This window comes from Cnephaeus nilssonii (assembly GCF_951640355.1).
Source record: "Cnephaeus nilssonii genome assembly, chromosome: 9".
Lineage (NCBI taxonomy): Eukaryota > Metazoa > Chordata > Mammalia > Chiroptera > Vespertilionidae > Cnephaeus > Cnephaeus nilssonii.
Genome location: NC_137080.1, coordinates 4,564,854 through 4,580,751, shown reverse-complemented (window position 1 = coordinate 4,580,751; position 15,898 = coordinate 4,564,854). Strand labels below are relative to the sequence as shown.

At 44.3% G+C, this 15,898-nt stretch overlaps 1 protein-coding gene and 1 long non-coding RNA gene across 4 annotated transcripts in view; both read left to right on the top strand.

Annotated features, from left to right (window-relative positions):
* Positions 1-15,898, top strand: part of LOC307105335 — a 280,088-nt gene that overhangs the window by 100,705 nt on the left and 163,485 nt on the right. The window lies entirely within an intron of this gene.
* The window catches only part of TULP4 (TUB like protein 4), a 138,431-nt gene that overhangs the window by 90,426 nt on the left and 32,107 nt on the right, over positions 1-15,898 (top strand). For all 3 annotated transcript variants that reach the window (XM_079781062.1, XM_079781060.1, XM_079781061.1), the window contains exons 3-6: positions 612-740; positions 6,759-6,920; positions 11,581-11,761; positions 12,416-12,550. In XM_079781062.1, the coding sequence (XP_079637188.1) occupies positions 612-740; positions 6,759-6,920; positions 11,581-11,761; positions 12,416-12,550 (607 nt within the window). The remainder of the gene's footprint in view (positions 1-611; positions 741-6,758; positions 6,921-11,580; positions 11,762-12,415; positions 12,551-15,898) is intronic.

Here is a 15,898-nt window from a genome sequence, read left to right as displayed (position 1 = left end):
GCTGCCCTCACGCATTCTCCTAATTCCACAGACCACCTTCCAGAGGGTCTGCCATTTAGATGGAGTGATAGTTGAGAAAGATCAAAGTCATTTCTGAATTAGCCATGTTTAGATGCTGAACTATTTGAAAATAAGAATCTAGAAAATGTATGGAGAATTTCACATTGGGAGGAAAATGAAATTAAATAGGTCTCATCCTTGCCTCTTACTGCACTAAAAAATAATACTCTGATTCAAATGCACAATATAGTCTGTGAAAATTGTTTTCCCCTCATACAGTCCTGTCAGGTGAAAGATCCTTGCACCTGTGAGAGGCACGACAGAGTACAGATGGCCTCTGGGCCCCGTTTTTCTGGCGTGGGTATTTCCATGCTGCACTTGATCACTTGCTCAGGTGTCTGCTGTTCCTCAGGAAGCCCTTTGCGGGTCTGGCTTCCTGTGACTGCCGTGCGTGGACTACGGCCTGGCCTCTCCACTAATTCCCACATCCTCCCCAGTCTTTTCCTTTGACCATGCATTCTGTTCAGTTCTGAAGTTTGATCTCTTTGTAGGCGTAATCCTGGCCCACTGGTTCATTCCCTGTGGTAAATATCTTCTTGGTTGTTTTCTAGGTTGTGCTGGTGAGGTGGAATGAGCCATACCAGAAGCTGGCCACGTGTGACGCAGATGGAGGGATATTTGTGTGGATTCAGTATGAAGGAAGATGGTCTGTGGAACTGGTCAACGACCGAGGGGCTCAGGTGAGTGGGCTGGAAGCTCTTTCAGTGAAAGACTGCTGGAGAGACAACACAGGTCCTGTGTCCCAGGGCAAATGGAAACTCTTTCCAGAAATGGGTGAAGTAGAAATAAATAAAACTAGAACCCTGCTTTTCATGTTTGTGTGTATATACTTCAACTGTGCTGCTCTTGTGAGAAAGCTCTGAGTCTTCAAGCTTTAATTAAATCTGTGAAATCACTTTCACATTCAGTGTTGTGATTGCATGTTAAATTTGGGTCCTTGGAAGTACTCTGGCATATCACTTTTTTCCTCCCTTTCACAAGGTATTTTCCTGTGTTGTAATCTTCCTGGTTGTCTCACAGGGAGCTCCACATGACTGTTTCTCACAGTCCACTCACCAAACTGAGTTGTCAACACTTTCTTCTCTCAGGTTGCAGTGAGCGTGGCCACCTGTTGTCCTCCCTCAGCTCTTCCTTTCTGATAGAAATTTGTCTCCCCCGGAGGAAAACAACTGCTCCAGGGATGCCCTGCTGAGCGGTGCTATTTTCGAACCGCTTCATAGACTCTTCCAGCTTACGGGGCAGCTCTGCCCTTCCTCCCCCGTGAGGATGGGCAGCACAGCACACACGTGCCATCCCAGGGATTTACAGAGCTAGGGCTTCAGAACCGAGTCCTCAGGGGACCTTTGTTGATAGGGGGTTTCTTAGTCTCCTCTCCTCTCCTAGGATGGTTTCCCTGTGAGCTCCCCAAGTTTGAAAGTTAAAGAGATCAGTGAAGTGGCATAAAATTGCAAGGAGTGAAGATACTAGGTGTGCCAGTTAATAATACGGATTTTTTCAATAGATGGAGTTACACATATATTGATATATATGCAATTTGATATGTATGCTATTTTGTATTGACAGCAAGCTTCAAAACTTAATATGTCAAATTTGCTGAAGGTGTTAACATCATAGATGTTTTTACACTTAAAAATGCCGAATTTCATGCCAAAAAGCATTTGTGGGAAGTTTTAATTTATTACTTTATTTTGAAGAAAAAGTTATTGTATACTTCGGAAAGCTTATGGTGAAAATGCTCCTTTTCAAGATACTTGTGAACGCTGGTTTAAACGCTTTAAAAGTGATGATTTCTATGTGAAAGACAAAGAACGTCCAGGTCAACCGAAAAAGTTTGAAGACCAAAGTTACAAGCATTATTGGGTGAAGATGCGTGTCAAACTCAAAAACAACTTGCAGAAAGATTAAACATTGCTCAGCAAACAATTTCCGATAGTTTACAAGCAATGGGAAAGATTTTAAAGGGAGGAAAATGGGTGCCACATCAACTGAACGAAAGACAAATGGAAAACCGAAAAGTCATCTGTAAAATGTTGCTTCAACACCCCACCCCTCCTTGTTACTCAGATGTGACCCCAGTAGGTTGCCTATCTGTGCACTTCCCCTCTGACATGGTACATAACACCCAGGGAAGGTGCTTCCTGACATCAAGAGGCAAAAGGGCCACTGATCTGGAAAAAGCTGACTCTTGGTCAGCAATGCTTTTGGAGAAAGATTTTGATCAGAAGAGGGAAATGTGAAAAGTAATAAACAGAAACCTCATTTAAAATGGAGTCAGGAGGCTGGAAGAGAGAGCTTTTATGCACATTTCACTCAGCACACAGGACTGACCACACAGGAAGAGAGGTGCCTGCATCTCTGATAGGAAGTGATACTAGACTCAGCAGGAGGGGGGAAACATTCCTCCCAGGAACAGCTCAGCCAATGAGAAATCACTACACTGGGAACTTTCGGTTTCCTCCAATGGAATCTTTGTTTACAACAGTCCTCCCAGTCCATAAAAGAGTGTGTGTCTCCTTTGTTTCTCTGTACAAGCGGGTGGTTCACCTTTACAGCCTGTGTCCCTAACACTATACAAAAGAGCTCCAGCCTCAGCAGCCAAGTAGAACTATCACCACATCATTTTCTCCTGACTGGCAGCCTGTCTGAGGAGGGAACCTTCTGCCATGTCCATGTAGGAGCTGTGTGTTCTCTACCACCACTATATTACTCAGCTTTTCTTGTCATGTAGAGTTTGTGCAAATGGCATGCTAGGGGGAAAAAAAAAGAAGGATGACTTGAGACCTGGGGTTGAGTGAGCTTTACATGGACCATAGAACATCTGGAGCACCTAGAATCTCACAAAAGCCTGTGCAGGCTAAGTTCTACCAAAGTAATCATTGTATCTTGTGATCTGATTTACATTTTTATATAATTTTACTTTGTAGAGCTCTGATCCTACACATCTCCGAACCCATTGAGCAGTTGTCCTCATTAAATGCCTACATTTTGGGGAGGTTTGGTTGCTTTTAATTGTGTTGAAGTCAAATCTTATGTGAGTAAAGAACATAGCACTCTGATGATGATGACTCACTGGTCGAAGGAGCAGTGGCTCTCTACACCAGAAACTGTCTGGTAGGAGGAGGGACAATTCTGTGACTTGGAAGAGAACTATCCTTGAAATCTCAGAGAAAAATAATACTTTTTAGAAGTGACAGGTGATCCTTGCGACATAGCATGCCTTTCATTGAGACAAAGCAATCAAACATCTGGCAAAAGCTGATTGATGCTTCAATAATTTCTTTTTTAGGAAATGATTGAGTTCTTTGTTTCATAGTTGAGTCTGGAACAGTGTATGCATAGTTTCAAGTATTAGCCGCCATGATGGTCTGATAGAAGGTGCCTCAGGCATGGGCCATGCGGTCTGCGGTTCAGCTGCAGTTAATCCGTGTCCGAGAACGCGCGTGAGTGAAGCAAGAGCACTGTAACCCCCTGCAACTGAAAGACAGCCAGTGAAGGGGCTGTCCACCGATTTTCTTTACAGCGTTTGGCACTGCATTCCCCGTTTTTGTTTTTCCAGTTGTGACATACTCTTATCACTCTGTGCTGACCTGATTTAATGAAACCAATTAATTCATGTAAATATCCTATGTGATCATTTTTGTGATTATAAGATTGGTAGTATCTTGGACAAGGTTCTTTTCACTGACTATATCAAGCATGTCAAACTCAAAGGCTAACACAGGCCAAATAAACAAGGTTTAAGTTTATGTGGGCCACAAAAAAACAAAAGCTTCAATTTTCATAGAAACGTAGGTTTATTTCGATAGAGAAATGCTGAATACAAAGGGCTGAAATAAATGAGTAATCGTTAACATAAAATAATAGAACATTTTAATAAAAATTAATATTTTTTCTTGTACATTAACTTACCAGACACTGAATAACTGCACAAATTAATAAGTGTAATGCAAATAAGCCTATTTTTCTTGTTCTCCAAAAGTGAAATATTTCCTGTTGCACACACCAAACAAGTCAGTCAGTCCAAGACTAATGACAATAGGCTGCTAAAATATTCGCTGCTAGTATAAATGGAGAGAGATGATGTGCCTGCATGTAAGGCGCGTAAGGGAAATGAATGCAACACGATTATAGTAATCAGTCATTAGCAAACATTGTAGTTCGTTATTAATAACTAGAGGTCCGGTGCATGAAATTCATGCACAGGAGCTGGGGGGAGGGGTCCCCTCAGCCCGGCCTGAACCCTCTCGCAATCCGGGACCCCTTGGAGGATGTCCAACTGCCAGTTTAGGCCCGATCCCGCAGGCCTAAACGACAGTTGGACATCCCTCTTACAATCTGGGACCGCTGGCTTCTAACCACTTGCCTGCCTGCCTGCCTGATTGCCCCTAACCACTCACCTGGCTGCCTGATCGCCCCTAAATGCCTCTGCCTGCCTACCTCATCACCCCTAACTGCGCGCCTGTCTGCCTGCCTCATCGCCCCTAACCACTCGCCTGCCTGCCTAATTGCCCCTAACCACTCTGCTTGCCTGCCTGATCACCCCTAATTGCTCGCCTGCCTGCCTGCCTCATTGCCCCTAACCGCTCGCCTGCCTGCCTACCTCATCGCCGCTAACTGCTCACCTGCCTGCCTGATTGCCCCTAACCACTCTGCTTGCCTTCCTGATCGCCCCTAACTGCTCGCCTGCCTGCCTGATCGCCCCTAACCACCTTTACCTTGGCCCCAGCCATGGCAGCGACATCCGGAAGGTCGTTCAGCTGTCCAGTCTAATTAGCATATTGTGCTTTTATTATATTAATAATTATGTATAACAGGATATTGTAAAAATCAAGTTACAAAATTTTTATTAAAACGTTTCTTACATACCGTTATATTGGCTGGGCTGCAAAAATATTCGTTGTGGGCCACATGCTGCCCATGGGCTACAAGTTTGATACGCTTGGACTATATGGTTTAGCCCTCTTTTAAGATGTTTTTCCTTTTAGCACAGTATTTTCCAAGATAAATGAGTTAAAATGAATGTAAAGAAAAGCATTATCTTTGCAAAATGAAAGGACTTTCAAATTTTATTGAAGATTGGATTGGACTTCATGAAAATGTAAAACTTACTCTTTGGAAGATACCGCTAAGAAAATAAAAAGGCAAACCACAGAGTGGAGAAATTTTTTGCCATACACAATTCTGATAAAAGATTGTATTTAAATTTTTTACAGCACAATAGGAAGGCCAACTTCTTGATATATATGATTAGGTGAATGGGAATACATATATATAAATACATATATATGGCAAGGAATTTGAACAGACATGTTCCAAAAGATGATGTACAAAGGATCAATAAGCATGTGAAATCATGTCATTGGGGAAATGCAAATTAAAACACAATGTCATACCACTGCACAGCTACTAGGAAAGCGAAAATAAAAAGACGGACAACACAGAAGTGTTGGTGAGGTATGGACCTGCTAGTACTCTCAAATACTGCTGATGGGGGTGTAAATGGTGTTACCACTTTGGAAAACAGTTTGGTAGTTTCTTATGCAGTTAAACATACACTTAACCATATGAACAAGCAATTAATTTTACTGCTAGGTGTTTACTAAAGGGAAATGGAACCATGTGTCTACAAAAGGTCTTGCCCATTTTGATTATCCCATCAGTGCCTATTTTCTCTGTAAAATGGCCATGATAATACCTCCTACAGGTGGTCTTTATGAAGTTAACATCTGTGAAGCACTCACCACCACACTGACACATACTTTTCAAATGATGTCTTTTACATTATGTGATATTGTTATAATACATATATTATATACTAGAGGCCTGGTGCACAAAATTTGTGCACTGGAGGGGGTTGTCCCTCAGCCCAGCCTGCACCCTCTCCAATCTGGGACCCCTCAGGGGATGTCCGACTGCCAGTTTAGGCCCAATCCCTGTGGGACTGCTGGCTCCCAGCTGCTTACCTGCCTGCCTGCCTGATTGCCCCTAATAGCTTCTGCCTGCCAGCCTGATCACCCCCTAACCACTCCCCTGCCAGCTTTATTGATGCCTAACTGCTCCCCTGCCAGCCCAATTGCCCCCAACTGCCCTCCCCTGCCGGCCGATCACCCCCAACTGCCCTCCCCTGCCAGCCTGGTCGCCTCTAACTTCCCTCCCCTGCCATCCTGGTTGCCCCTAACTGCCCTCCCCTGCAGACCTGGTCGCCCCCAACTGCCCTCCCTCCCCTGCCGACCTGGACGCCCCTAACTGCCCTCCCCTGCTGGCCTAATTGCCCACAACTGCCCTCCCCTGCCACCCATCTTGTGGCGGCCATCTTGTGACCACATGGGGGCGATTATCTTGTGCAAGGGCATGATGGTCAGTTTGCATACTACCTCTTTATTATATAGGATTAGAGGCCCAGTGCATGAATTCATGCACAGGTGGGGTCCAGCCGGCCTGCCCCGATCAGGCCAGGCCAGCCAGGGAAAGGGGACGCAGGAGGTTGGCCAGCCGGCCCCGCCCCCTGGTCGAACTCCTGGTCAAAGGGGACAATTTGCATACTAGCCTTTTATTATATAGGATATTTATATTGTTCTCTTTAAAGCCACCTTGATCTTAGCCAAAGGCTAAGTTAAAGGCTACTTCTAGGTCTTTGATGCAAGTGCTTTCAATTTAAGATTACAAATTGACCACTTTTATCTGTGTGTGTCTCAAAGGTGAGTGATTTCACTTGGAGCCACGATGGGACTCAAGCGCTTATTTCATATCGAGATGGGTTTGTCCTGGTCGGTTCTGTCAGTGGACAGAGACACTGGTCATCTGAGATCAACCTGGAAAGTCAGATCACATGTGGCATATGGACTCCTGATGACCAACAGGTAATGCATCTTGAATATAGGTGTGTAATGTTAAAACCATGAGAGCTGAGGAGGAAATGAGTTAAAAATTAGCACACAAGGAAAAAGGGCTGGGGCTAGGGGAGTTTGCTCCAGAGCTTCTTAAAGAATCACAAAGCAAAAGAACAATGACAGCGTCCAGGTAAATATTAAAACAAAAATTTGAAGTGAACCATAGATTGGAGAAATAATATTTCCCACCAATATGGTAAACATTGGGTAAATATTTTAATTACAGAAAATGTTGACACAAATTTAGTTTTAAACGTACGTAAGTAGCCAATTAATAAATGGATAATGGACATAAATAGTAATTTACAAAAGAAGTTCAACTAGTCAATAATCATGTGGTGGAAAATTATTCTCAGGGAAAAAATGCAAAATAGCATAATGAGGACATATTTTCACTTTTAGCAAAAGTAGTGATAAACTGATACAGATGATTTTACTGATTATTGATAAGTGTACAATCAAGTATTCTCATCCATTGCTAGTAATAACCTGTATTGGACATTTGAAGAAGCATTTTGGTGTACAGTATGTCAAAAATATTAAAAATTATCAACCATTTGACCTGGTAATATACTTTAGGAATTTATCTAAAAGAAACAAAGGGAAGCCCTGGCCAGTGTTGCTTGGTGGTTAGAGCTTCAGGCTGCACACCAAAAGGTCTTGTGTTCGATTCCTGCTCAAGGGCATGTACCTAGCTTGCAGGTTTAATCCCTGGCCCTGGTTCCATGTGTGTCTCTCCTGAATGTTTCTCTCTCTCTCTCTCTCCCCCTCCCTCCCTCTCCTCTTGTGCCTCCCCCTCCCTCCCTCCCTTCCACTCTCTAAAAAGCAATGGAAAAAATACCTTCTTGTGAGGATTAACCCAAAAAAAGAAAGAAAGAAAGGGAAGAAAATAACAGTTCTTTATTAAAGTATTATTTATGATAGTACAAGTTTGGCAACAGCCTACTGGTCTCAAAATAAGATGGTTAAGTAAACTGTGGTGTAACCACTTAAAGTATTACATAGTAGTTCTGTACATTGTAAATTGTGGTTATAAAGATGGTGTAATAATTTGGAAGAGCTCTTATGTTAAGGGGAAAAGTCTGGATTTGAAACGGTATATGTGGTATGAAACGGTATATGAGGTATGATTACCACATCATAAACACCCAAGAGAAACCCGTCTGTGTAGTGTGAAGAACTGGAACGAAGTGAATCCGAATGTCACGGATAGGTTGTGATTTTATGGTGATGAGCCTTCTGGTCATTTTTTCAAACCTAATTTCAAAATAATTTTTAATGTTCTACTTTCATGATAAAACAATATATAATAGCCTAATAAGATCAGATGTTGATGATTGATTTTTAAATATAATGTTTATGAGGTAAAACCTTTGTAAATATAAACTTGTGTTGTCTAAGTACAGCAGAATCCATAAAACGCTGCAACATTTTAAGCAGTATAATATGGAACCATACTTTTATTTTGAGACACTTTTTTTTACTAAATTTCTTTCCTCTAGTCATATGTTTCATGTTTCCTTTTTTTTTTTTTAAGTAAAAATGGCCAATTTGTTTTCTTCTCAAACAGTATTGTGAGAAAGGAATACATTGAAATTGAGATTCTATAAGGGTACTCTAATTACTTTAAAATGTCATTGATTTTAAACACTGCCCTGCAATGAGAGATAGCTGTTGAACTGATATGGCCAAGGACCCTCAGGTTTCTACCAGCCTGTTAGCTCTTGGTGTCCACATTGCAGAGGGCTTGTCCCTCAGCCAGGCACGAACCCCGCGTCCAGCAGGGAAAATATGAGACAAATTTACATCATTTCATCGTCAGTTCGTAATTGAAAGCATTTTTGGAAGATTTGAACAGAGCATTGATTTATAGCCTAAAGAATAAATTAAAGAAGTTCTTCCTTCATTTGGCAAAGACCAAACTTTGGGCAGAAACTCATTTACTGATAGTCACTGAGCACCCACTCAGGACAGGAAACGTGAGAAACGTGGATGTAGACTTGCCCTCGAGAAGCTCATGGTGTAACGGGAAAGACAGACATGCAAAGCAGAGCCACGTCCAGCGTGCCGTGGAGTCCATGGTTAGCGTGAGGTTAATTCTGTGTGGTGGGTCCTGACGCCTTCAGACGTGGTGTCTGAGCACTTGTGATGTGACAGACACATACTGGACATTGGGGATAACACATCAGCGCAGTCTTTTCTGGGAGAGGACCAGGCTGTGTGTGTGTTGGCTGGTTGGGTGGTTGGGAAAGGACAAGATCACACGTTTCGTCTGGGACTTGTTGACTCTGAGGGCCCTTTGGCACATCCATGTAGCAGGTAGGCAAGGGCATGTGTGAGCCCAGAGCAAGGGCGAGGCCTGGCCAGGCAGCTAGCGTGATGGGGCCCTTGAAGCCGTGGACATGACTGGTGTAGAGAGAGAAGAGGGCCTCGGGCCAAGCCTGGACGAGGAGCCAGCCCGTCTCCCTAGAGAGAGCACCCGAACGAGGGAGGAGAAGCGGCAGAGACTGATGTCCTGGCCACGGGTGTGCTATCATTAGACTTTCCGTCTTGTTCTCTTCGAGTCCGTGGCTCACTAGCCTTGTCTCATGGGAAGTGATTAGGCATGAAAAGGACATGTAATAGGCACATTTTTAAAATCTGATTTCATGTTGTATCTGTGACATACTTGTTCCAAAACAGTAATTCCCTCCATCATTGCTTGACAACTAGAGTATCAGTGCTGGTTTTTCCTTCTCTCAGATTGTATAGTGTATTCTCTTCCCAAGAGAGCTGTGGTTGGAACTGGTTAATGGTGGAGCTTTGGGGGGCGGGGTGGGGGGGGGGGGCTTTTTGTTCCATTTTGCCTTACTGTAATGTTGAGCACTGGCCACCAGTCCTTTTATTCAGGAATTAGGTGTCCGTTCTGTTGTCTGGCCTCAGTTTCTCTAAAAAGAACAGAAGGGTGTTATTTAAAAAACACTTCAGTGCAGAGGCATTTCTTCCTCCGTCACAAATGCTGCCACGATCACCTCTATGACAGGCCGTGGGGAGATGGCGGGGAGCAGAGCGGGCCTGGGCCCGTCCTCAGAAGCTCACGGTCTCGTGTGGAAGTCAGCTATAAAAACCACACGGGAAAGACTGAGAGTGTGATGATTACACCAGTGGAACATGGTGGGTACGGGGGGGTCCACCACAGACTGGGCGGGGAGCTCCTTTCCTGCGTCCTTGTGAAGAGTAATTGTTGGCTAATGAGGTCTCATTATTAAAAACAGAAATCACAGATGATAAATGACCAGGTACAGAGCTGCTCTTGAGAACAGACTTGGACAAGGAGTGAGGCTGTGGAAGCCTTTGTCCCCCGTGACACTTGCCTCCCAGGGGCTCCCCATATATCTCTTTCACTTGAAACGTGTAAATCATACATTCTAGTTAAAGTTACAGGAAGTCCTGTTCTGTATTTAGCATCATTTAAAACTGCTTACCTACACGCTCAGGGTCCGCCATTCTCGAGTTCGCAGTGTTCCTGTTGGTTTTGTCTGTTTTTCGGTAAGTGGCAGGGACTAACAGATTGACCACCACTTCTGAGGGAAAACAGTTTTAGCCGGGTTATTTTTAGCTTTCGGTCATTAAAATGTAGATCATGTTTAAAGAAATATTTGGTAGACATTGATTTATCCTAACAGTCCTGTAAAATCTGTGAGCTTATTGCTACTTAATGAATTATAAGGGAACCGAGGTCCCCTCCTGACATCCGGCTGGATGGCCGCACTGTCAGGGAGCTGCCAGCCTCGGTGAAATACTCATGAACTGCTCTGATGGGGGCGGGGGTAACTCCCACCCCCTTCCTCTGCCTGCCTGTGCTCTAGCTCTGCCATGGGCCTGTCCCACCCCCCAGCAGGCCCCTGAGTGTGTGCTCCCAGCCCCGGGGCCTGGGGGAATTCCCTGGGCCCGGCCTCAGCACCCGACATCTCCGCCCATCCAGCGGCTTCCCAGCAGTGCTGGTCCTTCACTCACAGGAGTGTCTGACAGGTATGAGGGCAGCTCTCCGTACAGTGCTCATCACAAAGTCAGCACTCAGCGAATACTTTATAACATTAATTATTAACTAATACCATTCTTATTCACAGTGAAATAAAACCGACAAACTATTTCAGGAACATCTTCTTTTGCAAATATGATTAGATAACATGCTTACATAACCAGGTGTATTTTCTCTAGGTCAAACATACACCTAAGTTTGTCTTCTAAATTTGATAAATTCTTAACAATGAACCTCTGCTACTTCTTTATTTTCCAGAAAAATAAGTGCATATAATCCTCTTAACCCTCTTCCTTCAACCCAGAAAACAAAGCAACCCACAAAAGGTGAAACCAGGATTTGCTCATATTATTTGATAATGTCCATACAACGTAATGAATATATTGATTGTGCTGCTGGTCACATTTCAGTGTTAGAGGACTCGAGTTTTTGCAATAACAACCAGCTAAATGTTCACTGCTTAATGCTTTGTGTGTCCCCTCAGTTGCTTAACTGGTCTGTGTTTTTATTCCAAACACATTTTGTCCTTCTAAACAAGCTGGGGTGATGAGGTGTGGGAAACGGAGGCCTCCCCTCCCGGCCATCAGCAGTCCTGGTGCTCACTTGCAGGTGCTGTTCGGCACGGCCGACGGGCAGGTGATCGTCATGGACTGCCACGGCAGGATGCTGGCGCACGTCCTCCTGCACGAGTCCGACGGCATCCTCAGCATGTCCTGGAACTACCCTGCCTTCCTGGTGGAGGACAGCAGCGAGAGCGACACAGACTCCGACGACTACTCCCCGCCCCAAGGTAGCTCGCTGCTCCCCAGGGACCAGCGTACGGAGGGAATGAACCCCTTTAGAGGCAGAAGGGGAAAGGTCTGCCGCAGGCACAGCACCCTGACTTGTTGGGAAGAGTTCGCGAACCGAACTGCAAAGCCCAATCTGTGTTCTCGATTTGACTGTCTTCTCTCTGCCACCCCGTCTCACTATCGCTGGTCAGGTTGATGAAGCCCCGTTGGCATAGGATTCCTACACACAAAATGCTCTCACTTCGCCTTCTTCCCTCCCCAGATGTGTATGTTACGCTTCCCAGAGAATATGCATACACATATCTGTGAATGTGTGTGTTTATTTATTTTAGGAGAAGACAGTGTTTACACATAAAAAAGGTTAAGATCAATGCTAGTGTTACAGGGTAGGTAGGTCTTGAGGGAGATTGTTCTTAGCACCGACAGATGCACTTGGGAAGTAACTGCCCCGGGTTCTCTGCTGAGCACCCTCTGCGGACCAGGTAGTTTGGAGTGGTGTAGAATGGAGCTTTATTTAGCAGTATCCCAGGCCAGAGTCCGATCTGCATTGCCAGGTGGTTTTCAAGACCCTCCACAAGATTGCAGCGTTGTGGCCCTGGATTTGGGTCATGTGCTCCTTGTCTCTTTTTCACTCAGCACTTTTGTCCCCACAGATGGTCCAGCAGCATATCCCATCCCGGTGCAGAATATCAAGCCGCTGCTCACCGTCAGCTTCACCTCGGGGGACATCAGCTTAATGAACAACTACGATGACTTGTCTCCTACTGTCATCCGCTCAGGACTGAAAGGTACTGCATATGACCCTAGGCCCAGGGATTCGTTTTCCAGGCTGGGTGTTGGACACCCAGCACTTGTTGACTCTTGTCCCCTGCAGTGACCTCTTTCTGACTTAAGGGAGTCTGTTAGAGGCCATTGCCTTTCTCTTTTCCACTTATCTGACAAGTCGCTGCCTGGTCTTGCCTAGAGGAGGGATTCCTGACCTTCAGGCTTCATCGTCACCTCCTCTTCTCCCACTACAAGAGTGGCCCTCTCTCTGGTGTGCTGTGTTCGTCTCTGGCTGACACTGTGTCTGCGGAGTAGTGGATGGCTGCACCTGCTGTTCCTGAGGCAGCAGCTGGTGCACGAGACACATTTACACAGAAGCCCCTGTGGTTTTAGCTTATTAAAGCCTTAATGGTTGGGCAGTAAAGTTACCTTGGATGTATTATTTTGTTCTCTGTTTATCAGACGAGATTGTATTGGAGCAGCATCCCCAACACATTCCCACCAAATTTGCAGATTAGAGACACGTGTGACTTTGGGGAGGTGACCCATAATAACCCTCCCAGATGAGAAATTTTTTTGACTAGAATTTTATTCTAACTCCCATCTTAGATCCACATGGTCTTTTTCTGTTACTGTCTCAAATAAATATAATCAGAGAACTTCCAGCGAAGAAAGGTGACTTATGATATTCCTTAGCTTATCACCAGCACAGGGACTATGTCACATGGAAAAGGACTTAGAGTGCCCGATAGACCAGGTGCCTGCAGCCAGCCTTCCTCCTCATCACCTGCCACATGTGTCTTCCTTGCAGGTTCATTTGTGTGTGTATAGGGGCGGGAAGTGATTTTGCTTTGCAAATGTTTCCCAAGCAAGTTGTGCCTTGAAGAAAGATCTCCTGAGAATCCCAAATTTGGGACTTTTTTTTTTTTATCACACAATGAACCATAAATTGGTTCACCTTATTCGGAGTTTTTACCCTTTGTTGTGACTTTTACTCTTTCTTGAGGATGTAGGGGAGGGAAAACATTTCCCTCTGCCCATCTGAGGTTCCGCAACTGGGGCCCTGTAAACTAGACTGACCAAAGACAGATTGAAAAAAAAGACAAGAGAAAAAAAGCAAGCAGAAATGTATTACCTCAGGCATTGCACTTACCCATGAAAGCACTCAGGTGAGTAACTCAGGGGTGGTTAGAATGTGGAATTATACAGCATGTTAACAAAGAAGCAATACATCTTAGAGAAATGACAAAACCAAGTTAAAGGACTAAGTTAATAGGGCAGCAAATTTGTGGGAACTAATTGACGATAAGGGCTAGTTCATAAATTTGTTTTATAGATTTGTCTAGTATCTTTTCTGGGTTGATAAAGGTCTAAAGTTGTCTCCAGTGATTAATTTATGTCCTTCCTGGTGGGAGGTCATACATGTTTACAAATTTGTCCTGCTTTTATACAATTATGGAGAGCAGAGAGCTTGTCTTGTATCTTATTTCTTCTCAAAATAATCCTTATGCCAATAAGGTATATTTTGGATGGCACATTCTGCTACCCACCAAAAAACTAAATAAATAACTTAGCCAAGAGTTCAGAAATTCAAGAGCATGTCTCACTTTATCCCACATTGCCTTAAAATAAAGGAATTCAAATTCATATTGCTTTGTTTTGTTTCTCTATTTTATAGAATTTTCTCTTTTTAACATTTCTTTGAGCACACAATGGCCCTATTATTGTGAAACTTACTCCTTTTAAAAGATTGACTTGCCATTATAGACTATAACTGTCTCAGGATAACTTTATAACTGTGTCTAATGCACTCAGAATTAAGATTCAGGAGGCTTTGTCTAGAAGTAAATGACAAAGACTTATGCCAGGGTCTTAGAGTTTGCAGACGGAAAACACAGCTAGGCAATACCAGACCATTCCAATAGAGAAAGAAAAGCTGAGTTCTTATAGGACAAAGTACATTCTTGAGAAGAATCAGTCCTGCCTTCTTAGCCCTGCATTGGTCCAAGATGGTAATCGTCAGATGCCCAGTGATCTGGACAATGGATCAGTTTCTTCTTGAGGTCACTCAGATGGTCATCTGAGGGTTTGATGAATGTTCAGGCCATTGACGCACAGTGACCCAGGCGCATCCAGGCATTGACGTAGGACTGGAAAGTCCCGAAGGTTAAGTCCCCAGGCTAGTCAGCAAGAATGGCATCAGCATACTTTATTGAATAATTTAGAGGCTTGACCAGAGTGACTCCATTTTTTTATTCACTCTATTCCTCACCTGCACTGAAGAAATCCCTGCGCATTTGCTTGTGAATATTTGGGCTCATTCTTAACTCAGACAGACACCCAAAGTGTCCTAAGAGCCTGGAGTGCCCAGGCCTGTCTTTGAGCAACCTCTGAATGTGACTGTGTCTGGTCAGCCCTGTGGGAGCAACAACCTACTTTTCTGTTGGTAAAAGACAAAATGCAAAGAATGTGATTACCATGAATAAACAGCAAAAAGAATGGTGCCGGTACCCACTCACCCATTGACCAAAGCGGGTGAGCCAGGAGCTGTGAAAAGGAAGTGCTGTTGTCTGTTTCTGTGGTATTGCAATGATGCTTCTGCCCTCGACCAGGGTGGACCTCATCTTTTTCTGGTTTTTACCTGTTAGTGTTAGTGCTCCTCCTTTTGACATCTTTGTGCTTACAAAGGAACCATCCAGAAAAGGTCGTTTCAGTTTCTTTACCACAAGGCTCTTCGCTGGAGCGATTGAGGCAATCGGATCCAGAGCACACTGTGGTGTGTGCACAAGCCCTCTCGCTTCCTCTATCATCTTTTTAAAAATCTACTCACCAGGATATGTATTTGATTCTTTTAAGTTATTTTTCATTTGCTCCACCTTCTTCATATCCTCTTATATGAAAAGGGGGTGGGGGACTCCTTTCATTGATGTGCTCTCTCTCTCAGGGTGTATTTTTTCACTTGGTGCTTGTCCGTAACTCCTTCCTCTCAGCTCTCTGCTGCCTCTGTCTCTGGTTTCTGTCTGTGGCTGACTTGACGAACGAGCTCTGGCTTCCCTGGGTCTGGAGAGTCGTCATGCCCCAGAGGCCACTGTCTAGTCTTCAAGGGAAGTTAGTTTCTGCGGTGACCTCAGGATGGCTGGTGCTAATGTCAGCATCAGTACCGCACCTGAAAAGAGAGAGGCCGTGATCATGTGTGACCTGTTAGCGCTTAGGGGCTGTTGAATTGTAGACCCAGCTCTTACCCACGTCCCTGTCCAGCCTCTGCAGAATGGGCCCCTGAGTTCCAGACTTCTGGGATCTCTGTGTAAGCCACAAACAGTCTGAGGGTCTTGAGGGAGAAAAGCTCTACTGTAAATCTTATTAGTCCCAAC